Below are 22,955 nucleotides of genomic sequence, written 5' to 3'. Positions count from 1 at the left end.
TTATCATATACAATATTAACCACTATAACATAATCTAAAGTAAGGCTAGGTTCACACAGCATCACACCACACATTAAACACGTTTTTTGATCCTACAAAAATAATTATCCTCAGTTGAATATGTTTATACGATTTACTGAACGTTCTAGTCCGGACTTGTTGTTATGTGGTGGACTATGTGCTGACTAGTCCGGTGACTATTTAATACACGTGTTTAGCAGTGTAAGAGCGTTTTCAGATTATCCGATCCGATATCGGTGTCGGACGACGATAGCCGACATCCGATAGCCGACACCATGTGCTATTTTCACATCTTTCCGACAAAATCGTTCCGATACGGCCATTTGCTCGATAGCTTAGTGCGGACAGGTCATCATGGCAGACTATAATAGAAAACTTTATTTGCTGTATCTCTTATATTTGAGACGCAAAAAAAGATCTGTTCACAGACAGTATTGGATACATCCTATTGTGGAAGCTAGATATTCAGAGGGAGCATTTTACACTCTTTTTAGCAAGCTACAACACGCACCTAGAAAGTTTTTTAATTACTTTCGTATGAGTGAATCCACGTTCAATTATTTGCTAATTCATCTCACAAACAGTATCAAAACAGCTCAAAATGGCCGCCGCGCATCGGGCTCTACGCACACAGAGACAATTTAGATACACGTAGAGCACACATACAAACATTATCGCCCGACGGCTCACGGGCGTCCGATGGTGTCGCCAGCATATCGCTGTCGGCTCCGATATCCGATATCGGAACGGACAATGTGAAAGGCAGGTACATGTTTCATACATTTTACTTACCCCGATATCGTATCGGCGTCCGATACCGATATCGGATCGGATAATGTGAAAACGCTCTAAGTATTTGTGCAGTACAAATTTCGAGTGAACGGTATTATACTCAAATTATGAGCCAGTGAGCCACTGTTTACTCGATAAGAGTTGTCCTGCACAAAACGTCATGCCGTGTTGACTGAGCGTTAATCGCACTCATAACTGTCACTGTCGACACACTTTTCCTTTTCTGGGTGAAACACTTCATCCGAATCACACTTCTTAGTCCTACGCCTGAAGACAGACTTAGAATTTTTAGAGCAGACGAAATATTTTCTGCAATCGTCTGGGTCCGGAAATTTGCCCTCTTTCTTGCACACATTATTATCTGATTTTGCCTTCTTTTCCTTATTTTGCTTCTTTTCCTTCGATTTATTTTCTACGGTACTTTGAGCACTAGCTTTATTTGAGTCATTGTCGATAGACTTTGACATTTGTTGAGATTTAATATCACTTACACATTTAACTCTCTGTTTATTTAAATGATAACCACCCTGACATTGAAATTGAAATCTTACATAGGTATTCTTATTTTGAACACAAATGTAATATACGTTATTTTTCAACGCATCACTAAATCTTCCACTTTTAATGCAACGAAACTGATTGTGTCTTATGCAATGAGACAAATTCTTTGTGCACTGCTTTTTTATTTCACTAAAAACTGTATTAACGGGACATTCGCCAAGTAGGGGTTGAATTCTCCCAATGCAGATATAAAATTTTCTGCAATCATTCGCGTCTGCATACCTGCCCCTGAGCCGATTCTGGCATGTGAATATATCTTTCATCGCAATAGTCCTATTATCTTTTGTAACGGCTGTGTTATTGTGTAATTTATTTTGTAACTGTCTTCCAGCTACTTTTAGTTGAGGTAAGGTAGTCTGTTTTAACACTTGCTCATGTCTTTTGTTATTACTATATATAGGCTGTATAGTCATGTTAGCGGCATTTCTATTTTGTACTTTATTTATATCAGAGTTATTTTTTTTGGATGTTTCATTATTTTTTAATAAGATTGGATTATTCAGTTTATTTCTTACTTGTACTGTTGGAAGGGTTAAAATTGTTTCTTTTGTGGTAGTATTTTCATAAGGAGATTTATTGAATTCGTTCTTTGAGACATTATTCGGCATAGCGTCAATAGAAACTTTTACACTTAAACTATGAGCACTAAACTTTGAAGCTATGTTGTTTATAGAAACCGTGACTGGTTCATTTTGAAGAACATTAATTGACTCGTTATTTTTTGTTCCTTCGAAACGTAATGATGTAGGATGAGATCCGGGCGACTCATGGTCTATCGTATGTACTTTTTGTTCATTTACCAAATTATCGTTAGTTAGAACCATTTTTCCCATACTCCTAGTCGCAAAATGTGGATTTGGAGATGTTAACGTGTAACTATCTAAAACCTTAATTTCATCTCTTAACACTGGAGTTGATGAATCGAAAACAGGATGAGCTACAGTTGCTTTAGAAAGTCGAGTCACTGCATCACTGCTTATGATATCTACTTTATTTTTAAACTTAATATTACTATATTGTAATATGTTGGCCGTACTTTCAGTTAAAGTTTGTTGATTTATTGTAGCAATGTTGTTACTAGCTGAAACTTTAATCTCATCTGCAGAAGCTGGTGTTGATGAAACGAAAACCGAACGAGCTACGGTTTCCTTAGCAAATTTAGTATTTACCGCATCACTGATCACATCAACTTTAGTTTCAAAATTATTATTATTGCTGTTTTGAAATACTTTCCCTGTTCTTCCAATCGTTATTTGTGGAATTAAAGTAGCAATTTGGTTACTAGCTTTAGTATTCTGAGCAGGTTGAGAATTCGCAATTTCACTAATGACACCTGTTTTTAATTCTAAATTATTATTGATATTATTGTTTTCAAGTAATCTCTCTGTACTACTAATTACCGTATGTGGATTGGTAGTTATTTTGTTATTAGAGGAAAATTTTAGTGTATCCACTGAAACTCGTGTAGTTGAACTCAAAAGAGCTTGTGCCACAGTTTCCTTAGCAAAATGGATATTTCCCATATCGCTGGTTACCATATCCATTTTAATTTGAAAATTATTATTGTTATGTTGTAGTGTATTTCCTACACTTTTGGTTACTGGTTTTGTAGTTGTGGTTGTAACTATGTTACTAGCCGAAACTTTAACCTTATCCATTGAAGTTGATGGCCACCCAACCAAGTGAGCAATAGTTTCTTCAGTAGCAAATTGGTCATTTACCTTATTATTGATTGACACACCTACTTCATTTGCAATATTATTACTACTGCTGTTATGTAATGTTTTCCCTGGCGGATTTATAGCATTAAATTGATTACCAATTGAAACTTTAATTTCAGCCGTTGAAGCCGGTGTTGGTGAATTAAATGCCGAATAAGCTATAGTTTTCTGAGCAGGTTGGGTATTCACTGTGTCAATAATCACCACATGTGCCTTATTTTCATAATTATTATTGTTATTATTATTTACAACTATTTCCTTTGTACTTCCAGTTAACATTTGTGGATTTATGGTTGCAATTTTGCTACTAGCCGAAAGTTGAATTTCATCCCTTGGCGCTGATGTTGATGAACTCAAAACAGAATAAACTACAGTTTTCTGAGCAGGTTGGGTATTTACCATGTCATGGATTACCATACCCACTTTATTTTCAAAATTATTTAGATTACTGTTGTCAATTACTTTCCCAATGCTCTCGGATGTGGTTTCTAAATATTTGGAGGTTATTTTGTCACTAGCCGAAACTGTAATTTTATCCGTTAAAGCTGGTGATAATGAACCCAAGACTGACTGAGTTGTTACCTTACCGGATCGAACATACTCCGTGACACTGTTCACTAGATCTACTTTATTACCAAACTTAACATTGTTGCTTTCATTTATTTTCTCTGTACTTCCAGTTACCGTATGTGGATTTATGGCAGTTACCATGTTGCTGTCTGAAACTTTAAATTCATCAGTTGACGCTGGTTTTAATAAAGTCAACTCATGATTAGTTATAGTTTCCTTAGCAGGTTGCGTATTCACTGTGTCAGTGTGTATCATATCTCCTTTATTTTCAAAGTTATTATTCTTATACTGTAATTTATTTCCTATACCTTTATTTGGAATTTGAGGATTTGTAGTAGGAAACGTGTTATCAACAGAAAGTTTCATATTATCTATTGTCGCTGGTAGAGATGTACCCAAAGTATTCTGACTTACAGTCATCATATCAAGATGAGTTTTCCTTGTATCACTAATCATCACATTTGCGTTGTTTTCAAAGTTTTGATTAAATATGTTCCCTGTGCTTCCAATTGCCATTTGTGGATTACGATTATTGGCCGAAACTGTACTCTCATCCATCAGCACTGGTGTTAACGATTCTGAAATATATTGACCTGCAGGTTTTTGATCGAGCTGCGTATTCATTAAATCATAGTTGATATCGACTTTGTTTTTTGCATTATTTTCTATATGATATATTTTCGGAGTGCTTTCAGTTGCAATCGCATGTGCAGTTGAACGCGCTACTGTTTCTCGACTAGGTTGAACATTCAGCGTGTCACTCGTACTAATAATATTATTACGCATACTGTTAATTTTATCCTTTAAATCTGGAGTCGATGAACTGAAATTAGATTGAGCATAAATTTCGGGTGTAGGGAGCTCTTTCATGGTATCACTGATTATCATTTCTATTTTCTTTTCATAATTATTATTCTTTTTAAATATTTTTTCTGTACTTCCAGTAACCATTTCAACGTTCATATTAGTAATGTTGTTACTAGCTGAGACATTATTTTTATCCGTTGAAGCTGACTTTAGTAAACTTAAAACTGAATGAGTTGACGTTTCCATAGGAGGTTGGTTATTTACTGTGTCATTGATTACTACGTCTACTTTATTTTCGAAATTATTATTTCTGCTTTCAATTATTTTTTCCGTACTACTAACAACCGTTTGCAGATTCATGCTACTAATCTTGTTACTAGCCGAGGCTTTAACTTTATCCACAGGAGTTGGCGTTGGTGAGCTCGAAGCAAATTGCACTATAGTATCTCGAGTAGGATCAATATGTACTGTGTCACTGGGTATTGTTGTAATTATGTGTCTAGTGGGACCGTTAATTTCATCCATTAAAGCTGGCGTTGATGAACTCGAAACTAAATGTTCTCGAACTGGTTGGATATTCACCTTGTCACTAGTTTTACTGGAGTTACTAGTCGCAAATTTAATTACATCCGTTGGAGCTGGCGTAGATGAACTTAAAATAGAATATGCTTTAGTTTCCTGAGGAGGTTGGATATTCACCTTTATACTGGAAGAAGAACTCGTAGATGAACTCAAACTAGAATGAGCTAAAATTTCTTGAATAGGTTGGGAATTTAATATACTGATTACATCTACTTTATCTTTTGAAATTTTATCGTTTTCAAATATATTTTTAGTACTTCCTGTTAGCGGTCTGGTAGTAGTTAGTTCATGATTGACTGCAACTTTATCTATTGAATTTGGCATTGATGACCTCAAAACAAAATGAGTTGTATTTTCCCGAGTAGGTTGGATAATCACAGTGTCATTAATTACCAGTTTTAACTTATTTTCAAAATTATTATTGTTTTCAAATACTTTTTCTGTACTTTCAACTGTTGGCGGACTGTTAGTAGTAATTTTATTATTAGCCGAAATATTGATTTTATTCGCAGGAGCTGACGTTGATGAACTTATAACAGTATGAGGTAAAGTTTCCAAAGTAGCTTGAATTTTTACAGTGTCACTGATTACCACGTGTTCTTTATTTTCAAAATTATTATTATTTTGAAATACTTTTTCTGTGTTCGCAATAATTGTTGGCGGACTCATAGTAGTAATTTTATTACTAGCCGAAACATTGATTTTCTCCGTTGAAGCTGGCGTAGATGAACTTGAACCAAAATTTTCTATAGTTCCCCGAGTAGGTTGGATATTCACTTTATTACTTGTTACAGTTGTAATAATGTTATTAGTCGGAACTTTTATTTCCATTGTAGATGGCGTTGATGAACTCAAGACAGAATGTTCTATAGATTTTCGAATGGGCTCGATATCGACCGTGTCTCCAGTTATAGTTGTAATGATGTTACTAATCGGAAATTTAATTTCATCCGTTAAGACTGGCGTAGACGAATTTAAAACAGAGCGTGCTATAGTTTCCTGAGTAGGTAGGGTATTCAAGTCACTGGTTATTGTTGCAATGATATTACTAGTTAGCACTTCTATTTTCGTTGAAGCTGGCGTTGATGAACTCAAAATAGATTGAGGTAAAGTATCTGAAGCAGATTGAGCATTCACGGTGTCACTAAATGCCACGTCTATTTTATTTTCGAAATTGTTATTGTTTTCAATTATTGTTTCTGTGCTACCAGAAACCATAGGCAGATTTATATTAGTAATGTTGTTACTAGCCAGGACTTTATCATTATCTGTATAAGATGGCGTTGATGAACTAAACATAGAAGGAGGTAAAGTTTCTAAAGTAGATTGGCTATTTAATGTATCACTGATTACGATGACTGTTTTATTTTCTAAATTATTATTGTTTTTAAATATTTTTTCTGTTCTTCCAGCAACTGTTGGTGGACTAATTGAAGTAGTCATTTGATCACTAGTCGAAATTTTAATATTATCCATAGAAGTTAGTGTCGATGGACTCAAAACTGAAAAAGGAGTAGTTTCCTTAACAGGCTGTGTATTGACTATGTCACTAATTAGCACATTCACTTTATTAATGTTATTATTTTCAGATATTTTTCCTTTGCTCCCTGTTACAGTTTGCGAATTTATGGTACTTATTTTATTAACTTCATTCGTGATATCTGGAATTGATGAAGTTGAAGCAGAATTTGCTATAGTTTCCCAAATAGTTTGGATATCCACCGTGTTACTGTTTATAGTTGTAGTGGTTCTATTAGTAAGAAGTTTAATTTTATCCGTTGAAGTCGGCGTTGATGAACTCAAAACAGAAAGAGGTAAAGAGTCCAAATTAGGTTGAGTAATCATCGTGTCACTGATTACCATATGTACTTTATTTCTTAAGTTATTATTTTTTTCAAGTACTTCTTCTGTGCTTCCCGCAACTGTCGGGGGACTCATAATAACCATTTTGTAATTAGCAGACACATTAATTTTATCCGTTGAAGCTGGCGTTGATGAACGGCGCTGGCTCAAAACAGAATTAGTTTTAGTTTCCCGCGTAGGTTGGATATTCACCGCATCACTGCTTATAGTTGTAATATTAATTGTCTTAAGTTGAACTTCGTCTGTTGAAGCGAATGTAGATGAAGTCAAAACGGAATGTTCTGTAGATTCTCGAGTAGATTGGATGTTCGCCGTATCACTACTTATAGTTGTGCTCATGTTACTGCTGGGAAAGTTAATTTCATTCGTAGAAACTGGCGTCGATGAACTTAAAACAGAATATGCTATACTTCCTTGAGTAGATTGAATATTCACCCTCTTACTGAGTGAAGATACCGTAGATGAACTCAAAACAGAATAAGGTAAAGTTTCCAGAGAAGGTTGAGTATTCACCGTATCACTGAATACCGCATCTACTTTATTTTCCAAATAACTAGCGTTCTCAGTTACCTTTTCTGTATTGCCAGAAGTCTTATGCATATTCAAATTAGTAATGTCGTTACTAGCTGTAACTTTTATTTTATCCATTGACACTTGAGTTGATGTACTAAAAACGGAGTGAGGTAAAGTTTCTAGAGCAGGCTGGGCTGGGCTGATAACTAAATTTACCTTGTGTTCAAAATTATTGTTGGTTTCAATTTCAATTATCTTTTGTGTACTACCAGATACCGCAGGCAGATTCATATTTGTAATATTTTTACTAGCTGAAACTTTAATTTCATCCGCTGGATTTGATGAATTCAAACTCTTAGGGTGCTGGGCATTATCATCACGAATTAGTACATTTATTTGATTCTTAATACTATTATCAGTTGGCAGTAATGTGGATTCAGTTACATTATGGTTCAATTCTGAATATAAGGTAGTAGTGATATTCCCAGCGGAAATTAGATTTGTGTCCGTTGACGTTGGTTTTAATGATTCTACTTCGATATTCACTCTATCGTTACTTATATCTTTGTTCACATAAGTTAGGTTCGATTTTTCTTTATGAATATTTGTGTTACTTAATTTAGCTTCCGAATTTTTTAATGCAACTTCCATTATTTGCTTATCGTCCGCTAATTTTTCGTGTTTCAAACTATATTTTATTTCATTAACAGACTTCGTAGTGTTCTTATTTTCTTTTTCTATTTTGGGTAATAGTGTATTGTTGGGTGTTTGAATCGTAGGAAATCGTTCAATGACTAGATTGGAGTCCGGGTCGATTGCTACATGAGTTATATCGGACTTGTTATTTCCGGAATTTAAGTTTGTAAGTTTGGGCTGGATTTCAACATGGTCAGTTACAGGGGTTATTGTACTTTCGTGTGTATTTTTGTCCCCTAATATTTGAGCATTGGGGAAAAGTATTTTTACGTCAGCTTTTTCCCTATGCATTGTTTTTGTATTAATAAAAGAATTACTTGGTAAATATGTTTGTTGTTGCTGTGAAATAGGGCTTTTTGTTTCTATATATTGATTTTTAACCGCATCATTCAATGATATTATTAAATCGCCTCTTGTATTATTTTTATTAATTGCATCAAGTTTGGTACTTTTATTTCCTGAAATAAAAATAGCACTGCTTTTATCTATATTAACAGACGTTAAATTTTGTGACATTAATGTTTCCTTTTCATTAATGTTACTAGCAGTAGTTGATTTTTCTGGTATAATAGTAAAAATATTAGTAACATTTGCGATATTGTTATTATCAGATACTGATGATAGCGTATTCGACATTTTTGTGCTGGACAAATTAAAATCTTTCACAGTAATTACATCCTGTATTGGAAGCGTTCCGTTTATTTCAGTTGTTATTTCATTATTTGTAGATTTATTTCCCTTTTGCATGTGAACTTTATTAATGTGAATACTACTTGATGTGGTAGATTCAAATATACTATTTTTAGAAATGAAAGGATCTTCTGTATAGTTTCCATTTGCAGATGATTTTGTAGTTGATGTGAGGCTTTCCGTAAAATAATTTTCCTTTGTCTTTTGATCATGTGATACATTTTTTGTGTCAGCAATTGTTGTATTACTCGTAGCAGTATACAGCGTAGTCCTTGTTGTTATTTCCTTCACAACTTTATTTTCAGAGAATTGATTGATTTGTAGAATTTTGGTAAGTTGGGTTGGTTCTACTACATAATTTTCATGTAATAACACTGATTTGTTCGTCTTATTAAGACCAATTTCGCCTGTTAATAATTCGTAAACTTCAGTAGGCAAACTCGTTTCTAATGTCGTTTGACGTTTTAAAGAAAAACTATCATTGACATTAGCATTACAAGAAAAAATTGGCTTCTCTGTTATTATCTTCTTTTTAATTTCAACTGAGGTGGTGTGATCATATGGTGAGTTTTTGGTGGCGGAGTACAGTTCAACGGGTGTATTAATTTTAGTAATGGGATTTTCTGTACTAGGCAATTTGTCTGGAGAGTTCAAGGAATGTACATTTTCCAACAACAACATCATATTAGATTTAGAAGAGGTTTTTTCCAAGGATCTATTTTTAGTCATATTAAATTCCGAGATATTTATTTTTGTACTGATTTTCTCCGTTGTAGATTTAGATTCAAATGGATGTAATCCTTTTTTATTTTCATTAAAAATAGTTTTTTCTGAATTTGTTGAAATATAAAAGCCCGTATCACTACTTGATTTTGCATCTTTATAACTGCTTATAGGCTCTCTAGTTATTTCCATTATTAAATTATTTTTAGTTTCATAATTTATTGCAGAACGAATAGTAGTTGTTTCAGGAGCCTGTGTCAAACTATTGTTAGCTAATATTTGTTTTTCGTTAACCATATTTGAAAGTTGAAAATCTTCTAGTAAACTAGCCTCAGTAGCTGTTTGATTCTGTAACAAATGTGTCGTTGTTACCTTCACAGTAGTGCTAGGTACCACCGTCGTCGCTATTGTCGTATTCTTAGTTGCATGCATCGTAGTAATTGATTGAAGTATTGGTTTGACTTCTGATTTTAGAGGTTTATTAGTTTTGACATCATATTGAGTCAAATTTGTATTTTTTTCAGTCGTTGTACTTTCTGTTGTAACTGTAGAATCTTCTACAGGCTTGGTTCTTAGCTTGAAATCAGTAGATAAAGGTACATTTGTTATGGGAGCGACAGTTGTACTGAGAGTATTCACATTCGTCGTAAGAATATTAGGTGAAGTAGCTTCTTTCGGTATATGGTTATCTTTTGTGGCATTAGCAGAAGAAAATGGATTTTCTGTTCTTTGATGAATTAAATTTAAAGCAGTCGTCGATGTCTGATCTTTCATTCTTGAATAACTGTAATCGTAATTACTTGTTGGTGTTTGATTAACATTCTGGGACAAAATTGTGTTCACAGTAGTTAAATTCTGTAACATTAACTTTGTAGTAACGTTACGACTTGAATCCTGACCGTCCTGAGACAATGTCTTGTTAAATGTGATATTTTCTTTATTAAAATAATCAGTTGTTGTTAATGTGACCAAGTCTGACAAAGTTGTTAATACTGGAAGGTAATTTCTATAAGAAGCAGGAGTATCTTGCGAGGTCAATGTTGACAAATCATTGCCAATCTGTACTGTAGTTTCGTTATGTAATAAAGTATCCGGAGGTTGCGAGTAAGACGTTTCATTTTTTTGTAACGATTCTTCGCCATTTTCTGCTATATTTTGCAGATTATTTGTTTCGTTCGTAAAATTCCTTGTCGTATTCGCTTCGATCGATTTTTCAGGTTTCGAAAAAGACGGTAGAGTAGTAACTTTGTCTAGTAAATTATTCTTTGATATTTTAATTTTTTCGAGCGTGGCACTTGTATCATTGGACTTCGTTTTCGGAGAGGTTGTGATTAAATTTTCTGCCACATATGTCTCAGTCGTGCTTAAAATTAGTTCACTTGTTGATGCTATGTCATTTTTTGTTGTGGATATTCCCTTAATTTCGGTAATTGCACTTGGTTGTTGTGTGTACGCATCTGTTGTTATATTAGGCTGTGCAGTAACGCTTATCGTATTTACATATTCGTTTAATCTTGTCGCGTTATTTTTTTGAAATGGAGAAACGGTGGTTTTACCATTAATTGTTTCTTTAATATGTTCTTGATCTCCTCTAATCGTTGGCTCCTTGGTGGTTATAACTTCATATTCGCATTCAAAATAATTGCTTCCACGACAGACCGTTGTCACAGGACATTGAATCGTAAAATCATCAACTGTTTGTGAAACTCCAGAGCCTACATCCACACATATCATGAAATGTGTAGAATTGACGCAATGAAAGGGTTTTCCACCGCAGTCGATGTTCGTTGATGTGACTATCCGAAAATATACAAGCATCTGCAATGTTATTAAAACCTCTTTATCATCCTTAAACCTGTTCCTCACTTTCAAAATATCGTTTATCAATTAAAGGGCAAAAATAAACAAATTATTTCACTTTTCTCAAACACTACCGAATTTAAAGATACTAAACTATACAAGAATGAAGAAACACTTTCACGAAAGCAAAAAGAAAAACTTACCACAAGAAATGATAAAAGGTGGCATATTTTTTCATTCTTAGAAGCCATAGCCACATTTCGATTTGTTTTGTATTTGGTAATTACAGCACTAAACTAAGTCATACGTCAACGTTCCTGCACAGTTTTATCATGAATACTATACTCCTTAAAATTTCTGTTAATTTGAACTGGCTCGTAAGTTTTGTTTGCATAGACGCAACATATTTACAATACACATTGCCATAAGAGTAGATTACAACGACATTAAACAAATAAAGTTGACATCGTATTTCCTGCGGACTCACTTGTTTTTCATTGAAAATTACGATACAATTGGAATTGTTTGCCTTACCTGGAAAACTGTTATTTACAACTTACTATCAGTTTTTGTAACTAAATATAATATCTACCAATGGCATATCTATGGGGGCCTCGTGGCTTAGGAAACCCGTATAACTAAAACTAATGTCTTAAGTTATGAAATTTGAGAAATAACAGAACATTTTTCATATAATTGGATATCTTTTAAAAGTCTGCGTTCCGCTGAGTCAAGATAAACGAAAATTTTGGATTCGCCAAATCATCCACACTTATACTTCTTTATGTCCATAATTCGTTGTGCTACTAATGTTTTCTAATGTACTCTGTAATTTGACTACTCTCGAGATTGTAGCACATGTGATCATTGCATCATGAAATAATGTTATACTATGTCATCACATGAATCAGAGCTCATATAGTTCTTGTGATTTATAAGTAGATATTTAAAATATGTAAACTACTATCTTTTGTGAACATTGACCTAAAATTTCGTAGTAAATAACATACGTAGTAGGTACGTGAAATACTAACATTTCTTGAGTAAACGATACTGTAATGACAAAATTAAATTTTCGAAAGCCACGTGCTATTACTTTTACCTATATTAATTACTACGTATATTAATTCTAATCTCCAAGATTAACGTGTATCTTGATCGATGTGACAATGATTGAACTCTTTCCAATGACTTTGATTTTCTTTCTAATCCTACACATTCAAACATCATTGCCCTATGATAAGAACAGGAATCAGTAACAAAAGATGGTAGTCGTGCCGCCACAGTCTAATCACAATTAGTAACAACATATTAATATACAATTGAAATTAAATTAAATAAGAAACTTTTATATATATTTAGAATATTAAATTTACAACCCACATTTCCACATTTTCCCAGTAAACACATCATGCGCTATGATTAGACCGGATAAGATAGACTTTGTCAGATTGTTTACCAAATGTTGGAAACTGTAATTAAGAGTTTACTAACATAACCCGCATAATCTTACATTAATGTTTATCTCAGATCGAGAAGATAGAGGTATGCAGGCCTTAGTGGCCAACGTGTCACAATGTCACAACAGACGATTTAACGTTTATCTATAACTATGTATGTATGCACAGACCTGTATCCAAAAAACAAATACATGGTGTGTATGTATGTCTAAGTGGTTAAAAAATACAATTAATGTTCTGATTCAAATAAAAAGTGCTTCACAATGTTTGTAAAAATATAATTTAAATTAATAACTTTTAATTGTTCAACAATAAATATATTAGGTTATTAATAAACATAGGTTCAATATCACAATCACGAACATAATATTATGTTTATATTAAATCCGTACTTATAAAATGTATTTTGTATGTAATTCTGGTCGGCCACGGTCCGTGTCGTGAGGAATGAATGTGTGCCAGCCCGCTGACGCACCGCGGGAAGACCATCCTCTGGGGTAGCGCGGATGAGTTTCTAGCAATGCTCGAATCCGCGGGTCGATAACTTCAAATATGCCTTGCGACCTTAGTCTTCATTTTGAAACAATAATTGGCTTTGAATCTTAAAACCGACAAACCGACACGCATCGCTAGAAGAGCCTTGGTGTAGTCCGTATAGTTGTTCGTGCACAAATCAGTGGAATTACAAACTATGGAATGCTGCCATCAGAACACACTACATTACACCTTTGCCACTAAATGAGAATTACTGTAACAATCGTACTAAAAGGTGAATTAAAGTTAGAGTAACCAATTTCTACCGAGCCTAAGAGATCTCACTTTAGTTGTGTAAATTGATACAGCGGCAATTATAATCCATACCAACGTCACAATTGACAGAGTGACCGCTAAAATTAACATTAAATATTGAAGCCCGCCTTGCGTTGTTAAAAAAGATAGTCCTGTCATGAATAGAACTAATAAGACTGCTGATAGTATTTCGAGTGGGCTGTGAATTTTTGGCCATTTCCGTGCACCAATGAAGTCCTGTACAGCAGTCTCGGAGCATGAGGAAACTGCGCCGTAACCAAGTCCAGCCACGACGCATCCAATTGAAAGTAAATCGTGATTGTTGGCTTCTCCTAACACTGAAAAATTTAATTATTATTAATTGCTGATAGATAAGTATCTTATGAACAGGGTCACACATTTATAATTATTTATTAATATAAAAGTAAAAGAACCTTACGGTACGGTAACATTGCCCACTTTATTTATGTCTTATTACAGTATTAAACACTACTGTGTTCTGGTTTTATAGATATGAGACCCATAAGGCAGCAATTCTTGCATGAGGAGTTTCAATTTAGTTCTCATGGGTAGTAGTAACGGACCTCAGAGAAGACTGCAATATCATTGCGATTGTTAACAGAATTATATGTAAGCGGCAGTAACCACTTACATACAGTTAACTATATATACGCTTGAATTTGCTTCTTTAATTGTATAAAAAATGTAAACTCACCAATACATGCAGCTATTGATATAATGAGGCCCAGGACAGCCACGTATTTGAAATTTCTCTTCGGAGTTTGTGCTAACCACGGAGTGCAGAGTAAGAAACATATCCATGTAAAGCCAAGTAGTGACATTAAGAAGTTCGTTTCAAATAATGAAATTTTTGGTCGAACTTGTAAAGCTATCATGGGAATTAGTGTCAAAAATACTGCCGTTAAGCATTGTTTTGCAAAACTCAGTAACAATGCAGGATAAAATTCCCAACATGACAGTGATCTTGTCAATGGTTTAATAAACGTATCATTTATGTTATACATTAAATACAACGCTCTCCGTCTTATTCTATAAATTCTGTATGATGGTATACACAGCTTTCGCTTAAAGCTCACGTAAGTCGAATGACAACGAAAACTGAAGGAATCCATTAATTTTTCAGTTTGTATATCCGTTTGAGGTGATATGTGATCGTAAGTTACCTCCACCTCTCGGTAGTTGCTAGTATCGTTATCCCCATGCGAATCTTTTCTTACTTGTTTCGAAATATATTCATCAAAATTATCACCTATAACGCTCAGTCTTTTAATAGCCACGTCTAAACGTTTTTTATTTTTATTTACATTATTTTCGTCTATATCTTTTTCATCTACATCACTCTCCTCGCTCTCTTCTGGGATTTCAGGTAAAATATCTACACCAAATAAATTTCTTCTCTTTTCTTCAGGGCTCGGTGGCGGAGTGATAGTCCCTGTATCATTTTCTTCATCGTCTAACCCTTCTTCCCGGTGTAAGTTATCGTCTGACGGACTTTTCCAACATTTCTTACCCATATCGTGAAGTTGTAATTCCGTAGAATAATAATTATCCATTGCATCGTTCCTGTAAACCATATACGTCTCTGATGTGTCTTTGTATCTAGAAAAGGAAACCGGACGTCTATGACTCTCATCTACTTTTAATAGCAGGATAGCAGGCAATGCTTGCAACATTATACCAGACAGTACTATATGTGCAAACGAAAAACCGAAGTATTCTATCAATACAGATATAAGGTGCGGAAATAAGGATATACCGACGGCTTGCCCGGCAAAACATATTCCTCGAATAATTCCCAATCGTGTATCATATGTTTCGAATATCACTGCGTCAACCTGTGCTGATATGAGAGATGAACCCATTCCTGAAACAAGTTAAATAAAAATACAGTATAGTATATACTAAGGTAGTGGTGTAATATATTGTATGTAATGTAATCGATAAGTGATAAAACTAGCATGGTTAGACTGGGGAGCAAATCTTGAGCTAATCATCATTTCACGTGATCCTCTTCGGGTAGATATTTATATGTATTTTGTATATAAAACTGATTACAACCCTTACCTAACCTTAACCCTTTTGTTTATAAAACTGGTTGCAGATGTCCCTGGACGATAGTGACCACTTATCATCAAAGTGCAACTATACATATTTTTCATTATCTTATATGAAATTATCGTTTATTCAATACGAGATATAATTTAAGGCAATTGTTGTTTATACCTCCGAGCACGCCATATATAAATGGCTGCAATTTATAAGGTATGAACGCACACACCAGGAGGCTAGCCACCACCATAGACAAGCCGAGGCCTGCCATAACTCGGTAGCCGACAGAACCGCCCCAGGAATCTGCTGCCTCCCGAAACCAACATTCTGAAATTGCAAAATTATATTATAAATCAACCAGTCGCATAGATTAAAAAATATAACATTAATTTAAATCCAAAAATCCTTGTCTATGTCTACACCAAGGTTTGATAAACTCTTGTCGAATTTAAATCTCTCATTGGTTAACAAATGATTTGAGTGGGCATGTTAATCCTTCATTAGTGCCAGTGACGGCGTAAGACCTAAATTTTATACGGGCAAAATACAATTTGCAGGATCCTCTGCCACAATACTTGATTTGATTTTACAAAATTACAAATGTTACAGATCTCAGTGATAGATTCATTCCGGCGACCTTTAATGTCGCCCACGCTTTACGCCGGGTTAGTGCATCCCAGTATGATGATCCCAGCGATGTCCAGATGTCAAAATACATACTACACCAAGCATAGGTATTCAAACAGATTATATCCTCTATACGTAATCCCTGATCATATTCTTAACATCATAACATCGTTATTTTAGCATTCGCTGGGCAGTTATCGGTAAGTAACATCGCACGCGTTGTGCCTAGCGTGCCGACTTTTTATAACCCAGAGAGCAACTATTAATACGAGTAGTGCCCATCTGATACGAATATTGTTCAGATGCTTACGTGTTAGGCTGAATGTGAGAATAAAGACAGACGGAGTGACTAAGCCCAGCCACAATGGAACTTCGAAATGTGATAGTTGCACCCAAAACGCGCCATACGACAGTACCAGGTTCGGCAAGCAGATCTGAAATGAACAGTTTTAAATATAAACGAAAGTTACTTAACCAAGCTTCTTCCGAAGTATGAAAGCTTTTGCCTATAGTACCTATATTCCCACATGGCTCCAGTGGGTAGGTTATTAAAGTGTTATTAAAGTTATAGGTACCTATAGACAAAGCCTTGAACGTCGACTCCTAAATGTATTATTATTAAGTATATTAGTAAGTATATATTATATAAGTATTTACTCTGAGGCGATACTACATAAATATTCATTAGTCCATACCCATCTAACGGGGTAAGACTCTAACCCATTACATGGGAACTCTACCCGCAGTGGCGGATTTTAAAAAAAATAAGGTCTATGCTGTACAGTTTTTGCCACCCCTGCTTCTACAATCGTCATGTCTTACTAGTGGTGAGGCGTATATACTGGAACAGGTTCAGGGACTAGGTAGTTTCCCGGACTAGGTAGTTTCTGGACTAGGTAGTTTATAGGACTAGGTAGTATATCGGACTAGGTAGTTTACTGGACTGCCGGCTCATGATACGGTTCCCGTTTTTTTGCTCGTCACGCCGGCTCGTGACACGTTTAAAGCATGAACGAACTAGCTTCCTAATTAGCAAAAAAAATTCGATCCCCAAATTTGCCGCCCCAAAAATCTCAGCCCTACTCAGCCTGCTGGTAAATCCGCCACTGTCTACCCGTTAGACTAAACTGTCCGTAACCAACTCCAAAGAGAACCTAAATCACAGATGCGTTGTCAGTCCTGAGAACTAAGAGTGTCGCATGAGATTATGGAAATCAGCATTCATCCATAGCCTTATTAGGTAACTATTGGCTGAAATATCTTAATGGACTTATATTATCAATTCGTATATACATACGTACATTGTTATACGTTGTAGCGTGTATTTATTATTTTACTTAGATACATTGTAATAACTTCGTACATAATAATATATCTACTGTACCTAATCAGAAAAACATAATATCTCATGTTCTGTCCCAGCATCAACGTAATGATGTAAGTATGCACTTAGGTAACATTTGTATGTATATTTAGTTATCGGAATTAGTTATCTTTGATCAATTGACGGATGGGAACAATGTATAATATTTTATCAATACTACTACGTATATGAAAGGTTAGCACGTGATTTAATTAGTAAGTAAATTCTATAAAGATATGTTCTAAATACAAATGCATGTTATTTTGTAATTAGCTGAGTAATGATTTATTTGTCCTATTTTCCACACACAATTTAATACGAATGTCACGACCAAAAGAATGGGTATAGTCATAGTCCGCATAAAACTGCTAGTCCGCTCTGAATATAGAAATGAATCATGTCGCCATAACAAATTGTATGACTACACCTGCTCGCAACAACTTCAGAGCGGACTAGCAGTTTGGCGAGAACTATACCTATATAATAAGTAGATACTGATTTATTATATGCAGTAAACTATTTACAAAGGGAAATATATATACTCGAAATTGAACTATACGTTACCTATGTACCTACTCGTATTAGCACCAAAGGTTAGAAAAAACGCTACTCAAAGTCATACATTATACAGGCAATAACCGGTTAAAGGTTACCGATTTAGCCGCAATCATTCGACGAATAAACAATGATGCTCACAAATAAGGTAAAAATAATAAGACACCGGGAAAGCATTTGGTTTTAGAGTAACGGGCCAGAAGTGAAGCCAATTAAGCCTTCCCTACCTATGTCCCCAGCTAGTACGTACATCACCAATCTGGTCTACCATACAATTTTAATATTAAATAGAATATTTAAATATCTCAACCGTGTACATTTGTAAAGTTTTGCATACCAGTGATAGCTTAGTGGTTGAAACTCAGTCCTCAATCGAGGGGCACAAGGTTCACACGTGTATGAAGTCGAATTCGCATTTGGACCGCGCGGTGGACTATGGCCTACACGAAATTAAAACCGTTAGTGTGTTGTTCGCTGTAGTTACTGTCTCTTAAATATCGTTTGAATATCGACACCGAATTCCAGATTCTTATTTCTTAAGCTAACATTACAGCATGCCCCAAAACAATGAATATAAACAAACAAACAATAATAATTGTTCTGACGAAAAATCTTACGAAAAACTAATAATTTCCCGGCTATAGAAATTGCACTTTATCACATACTTGATTTACCAAACAAAAAGATTTGTCATACTCACATGTTGACGTGTTTTAAGTACACCCTTATTTGATATGGTGATAGTCATGTATAACACCTGTGCTTACTGACTGTGATTACGAAAGGGCCTGACATCACGGCATTAAGATAAGAAAATACTTATACCAAGAAGACATTGAACACAATAGTCCAAAACACTGTCATGAAAGTTACTTCTATTCACGCGATATTTAATTTAATAAAATTAAATATTTTTTGGGTCTTTGCACGGAATGTAAGCTGTATTTTTTTGGGTAATCGACTATCCGATTGCAATTTGCACCAGAACCTTCTCGAAAATATTATAATTGAGTCAAATGCATTTTATAATGTTCTTTGAAAAATCCGGACCGTGAACTGAACCGTGAGTGATACGAAATTTAAAAATAATACGCAATGAAATGATAAAACTTAAACGACAATTATTATTATTATACATACGTTTAGAAACACAACGGAGAATAGCAAACTCCAGCGCCATGTCGCGCTTTGCCCTCGGTCACCTATGTCCATTTAGTTTTCTTTATGTAGATATATTGCCCATTTTCTACTATGTATCTTCACTTGGAGTTAGCCGCAAAACTTGTCACTTCACGCTTTGAAGATCATATCAGTATCACTAATACCGTAACTTCAGCAACGATCAATCAATTATAATGAAAATCTAGCAAACACGAGAGAGCATTATTGTCTTATTGACGAGACTATACATCGTCATGAATCGACAGTGTTATCGGAAGGCCCCTACACAACTGTCTTATCTTATCATATTTATTATTTTTCTGGTATTTTAAGTGTTTAGGGTATTCTTACGGAACTGAAATAAAGAAATAAGAAACGGATATCAAATCATATAAGTGGTCCAAAATTAATCACAGTTTTATGACTCACACTGTTATGTAACATTTAGCATAGCTTCGTTTTTAACTTAAAAAAGTATTTACTGGAAGTTAACATTGAAAATATAATCACGCGTGGTTTTTACACCAACGACGTGACTTGACTGCGTCTTAACAATACCTACATCTTCAAATGAGTCGAGATCTAATTGTTCGCCTAGAAACATATAGGACGTATTCTTCAGACTATTATACCATTACCCTGATAGGCAAATATTTATAATAACCAAGTAAATCGAAAGTGTAAATAGAAGTGGTAAGCATACTTCATGTTAATTCCTTCATTGTTCCATAAGTCTCTAAAATAATATGGTCATAAAAGTCATATTCTAACATGCTGACCACGTACTAACCAAATACAAATAAAAGACTTCACGCAAACACCTTCAAAACTTCTTAAACATGTAGTTTACCTCGAACTATTTTATTTTCAAGTGTATTGGATTCGAACCCGGACCTTCAATGAGAACCACCTAAAAAGGCGGCTCCTAGACCTACAATAACATTGTACAATATTTTTTATTGTACCATACTTTTTATTGTACCATATGATTGAAACGCGGTCTGAATCCAAACGAGCAATTATATGGCACAATAATACGAACTGCACAATGTTTTTGTGTTCAGTGTGTGTATTGATCCCGTGTGCACCGTGAAAAGCAATCCGAACCAGATTTAGCTGCAGCTACAGTGTTGTTGCTTGTGACCAAACGTAAACGGAAACGAACATGGAGCTGGTCCAAAGATTGGTCCACATACGATGCGCTAATACATGTTTTTAAGGAATGGATCAAGGTAAGCAGTGATACCCTAGTGGTTGAAACTCGGCATCTCGTTCAAGGGGCTGAAATCTTAGGCGTATTAGAGTTTACTTATCACATGCTTTAAATGGTGAAGGGAAACATCGTGTAGAAACTTGCATACCTAACAAATTAAAAAAATCTCAATGGTATGTGAAGTCTATCAATATGCACTTTGCCAGCGCGATGGACTGTGGCCTAACTTTATATACTTCTCATTCTGAGAGGACACCCGTGCTCAGCAGTGGAACAGTAATAGGTTATTGATGATGATGATGATGAATCAAGGTAAATGAAGATTATAATCTTATCATTTATTTATTAAATTGTATATTATTGAGACAGTATATCTTTGTTCGCGTCCTCATCCTGTTGCAGCATCATCTTCCTATTGAAGATTGTTCATATTATTCTGTTTTTGTTGGAGTTGGCGTGGATCTGGTATATGTCTGAGATGGAGTTATCTTAATTGTTGGAGTATTTATTTTTACCGAATTGCGGTGTAAAAGTCCTAATTGTCCTTCCATCATAATGGCAGCAATAGCATTTTTAGCAAAGATTTGTTGCATTGGTTCCATTTTCTTTAAATCAGCAGCACAAGACAAAGCCCAGTTTTGATATTCGTCCAGACAAAAGGGAGAAACCAGTGTCTCCCTAAGATGGCTAGCTGTAAATTGTTCCATATGTTCATCATCAAGTTTTCTCTTTATTTTTTTAGCTTTAGCCTTCGGAACAGCATAGGATGTAGCTGGTACTTTAGTCGCTCTAACAGTTGCAGTATCCTCCTAAAAAGGTAAATAATTGACTTTTATTTAATTTTCAGTAACCGCACACAGCCGAGGAATAGTAACAAGTTGCCAAGGATTTTGAGACCAAGTGATGCCCCTCGTGTAATAGGTGCTACAGATGGCAAACACGTAGAAATAAAGAAACGTCCTGGTTCCGGCTCATACTACTACAACTACAAAAAAACATTTAGTATTGTATTGATAGCGATTGTAAATGCAAATTACGAGTTCATTACGGTAGATATTGGGTCTAAAGGTCAGAATACAACATTCGGTCAGCGATTAAAAATAATGCTTTAAATATTCCCACCAGCTGCATTGTTGCCAGGAAGTTCGCGAAGACCTCCATACTTTTTTATTTGGGATGATGCTTTTCCTATGTCTCAAAATTTAATGAAACCATATAGCCAAACTGGATTAACAAAAGAGAAAAGAAAATGTAACTATCGAATATCGCAAGCTAGAATGGTAGCTAGGATGGTTGAAAGTGTTTTTGGTACACTAGCTACTCGTTTTGGAGTATTTCAAAGAGCATTTACCTTTGATCCTATAAAAGTAAGGAAAATTGTTTTGACTTGCTGTTTTCTACACATTTTTTTGAGAAAATCTCGTTCCTATTTATCTCAATCATTCATGTTTCGTGAAGATAACGAATCAGGTATAACACACCCGCGATCTCAGGAAGTGTTCCAGTTTACGGCATAAGAAAATGTCAATAAGAAAAATCGCTGAATTCGACGAATACAGTAGAATTTGTAATAATGAAGGTGCAGTTCCCTAGCAAGATGAAATAATATCATAAAGCATATAATTTTTTGTATTAACTTTAATTAAATAAATTAAATTATTGCTTACATTGTCCAAAGTAGAATGTTCACTCTCTTCTCCCGGACTATCTATAGTAAACTGAGTATCCACATACGAGTAACCAGACTGTGAATCCGATGCAGATTCTTGATCTTGTAAAAAAAACATTTCTTTAAAATACCATAAAGTAGGTTCGTAAATGTCGTCTGTACTAGACCCGGATTCTATTGACTGGAGGTGTTTCTTGAGCTCCTTCCGGTAGTTAGTTCTTAAAGAATTGAATTTTTTCTTCACATCATCTTTGCTTGCTTGTGGAAACATCTCTTTGTATTTAGACAACAATATTTCGTAAGCAATTTTCTTTTTATCACGGTCATGATATTCTTTGCTCTTAACATTCCACAGAGACGGCAATTCTCGGTACAATTGGATACATTCACGGATAAACTTTCTTTCCTTCACTTTTGGATTATGTTTTTCCACCATCTTGCATGTACGCGTGTACTCTTCGTGACGACAAACCACAGACTGAAAATATTGCGCAATACTGATACTACACAATGCTACGTAAAACTATGGTGCAATAAAAATTAACTCGCTCAAACTTTCGGTCAATCATTGCGCAATTTCGATATTAACCCTAAACGGTCAATAATATTGGACAATTTGCAATATTGCACAATATAATTTACCGTTTAGATGGCTTCTATATAGGTTACAATACTCTTTGGGCGGCCTCCTACGTGTCGGTTGGCAAGA

At 34.8% G+C, this 22,955-nt stretch overlaps 2 protein-coding genes across 6 annotated transcripts; both read right to left on the bottom strand.

Annotated features, from left to right (window-relative positions):
* Positions 1 to 876: 876 nt before the first annotated feature.
* Positions 877 to 11,653, bottom strand: LOC140751743 (uncharacterized). Its single transcript, XM_073085781.1, has 3 exons — positions 11,543 to 11,653; positions 9,912 to 11,357; positions 877 to 4,277 (listed from the first exon to the last, which is right to left on the bottom strand). Exons 1-3 carry the CDS (start codon positions 11,588 to 11,590, stop codon positions 993 to 995), a joined length of 4,779 nt encoding a protein of 1,592 aa, XP_072941882.1. The 5' UTR covers positions 11,591 to 11,653; the 3' UTR covers positions 877 to 992.
* Positions 11,654 to 13,063: 1,410 nt separating this feature from the next.
* Positions 13,064 to 22,936, bottom strand: LOC140751938 (uncharacterized). 5 transcript variants are annotated; one of them, XM_073086055.1, is made up of 5 exons: positions 18,904 to 19,122; positions 16,596 to 16,719; positions 15,833 to 15,985; positions 14,304 to 15,473; positions 13,064 to 13,926 (listed from the first exon to the last, which is right to left on the bottom strand). In XM_073086055.1, the coding sequence occupies exons 1-5, from the start codon at positions 18,949 to 18,951 to the stop codon at positions 13,580 to 13,582; spliced, it is 1,842 nt and encodes a 613-aa protein (XP_072942156.1). In that variant the 5' UTR covers positions 18,952 to 19,122; the 3' UTR covers positions 13,064 to 13,579. The 5 variants fall into 5 exon arrangements, with proteins under 5 accessions (XP_072942156.1, XP_072942153.1, XP_072942154.1 ...); XM_073086052.1 differs by lacking the exon at positions 18,904 to 19,122 and adding an exon at positions 22,245 to 22,932 and having other exon boundaries at positions 13,065 to 13,926; XM_073086053.1 differs by lacking the exon at positions 18,904 to 19,122 and adding an exon at positions 19,344 to 20,189 and having other exon boundaries at positions 13,065 to 13,926.
* Between the last annotated feature and the right edge of the window lie 19 nt (positions 22,937 to 22,955).

The sequence above is a fragment of the Epargyreus clarus genome, unplaced genomic scaffold, assembly GCF_041222505.1.
Source record: "Epargyreus clarus isolate Ecla_fem2 unplaced genomic scaffold, WU_Ecla_fem_2.2 ptg000023l, whole genome shotgun sequence".
NCBI classification, from domain to species: domain Eukaryota; kingdom Metazoa; phylum Arthropoda; class Insecta; order Lepidoptera; family Hesperiidae; genus Epargyreus; species Epargyreus clarus.
The sequence above is the reverse complement of the archived record's forward strand: the minus strand, read 5'-3'. Positions and strand labels throughout refer to the sequence as shown.

Coding starts and splice junctions, on each gene's coding strand:
- LOC140751938 (XM_073086052.1), bottom strand. CDS start 22,682: ATGGTGGAAAAACATAATCCAAAAGTGAAGGAAAGAAAGTTTATCCGT. Junction 15,986..16,595: donor TCTCACATTCAGCCTAACAC/GTAAGCATCTGA, acceptor TTGCAATTTCAG/AATGTTGGTTTCGGGAGGCA. Junction 15,474..15,832: donor TATATATGGCGTGCTCGGAG/GTATAAACAACA, acceptor AACTTGTTTCAG/GAATGGGTTCATCTCTCATA.
- LOC140751743 (XM_073085781.1), bottom strand. CDS start 11,590: ATGGCTTCTAAGAATGAAAAAATATGCCACCTTTTATCATTTCTTGTG. Junction 11,358..11,542: donor ACCTTTTATCATTTCTTGTG/GTAAGTTTTTCT, acceptor ATAACATTGCAG/ATGCTTGTATATTTTCGGAT. Junction 4,278..9,911: donor TACCTAGCACTACTGTGAAG/GTAACAACGACA, acceptor ATGAATACGCAG/CTCGATCAAAAACCTGCAGG.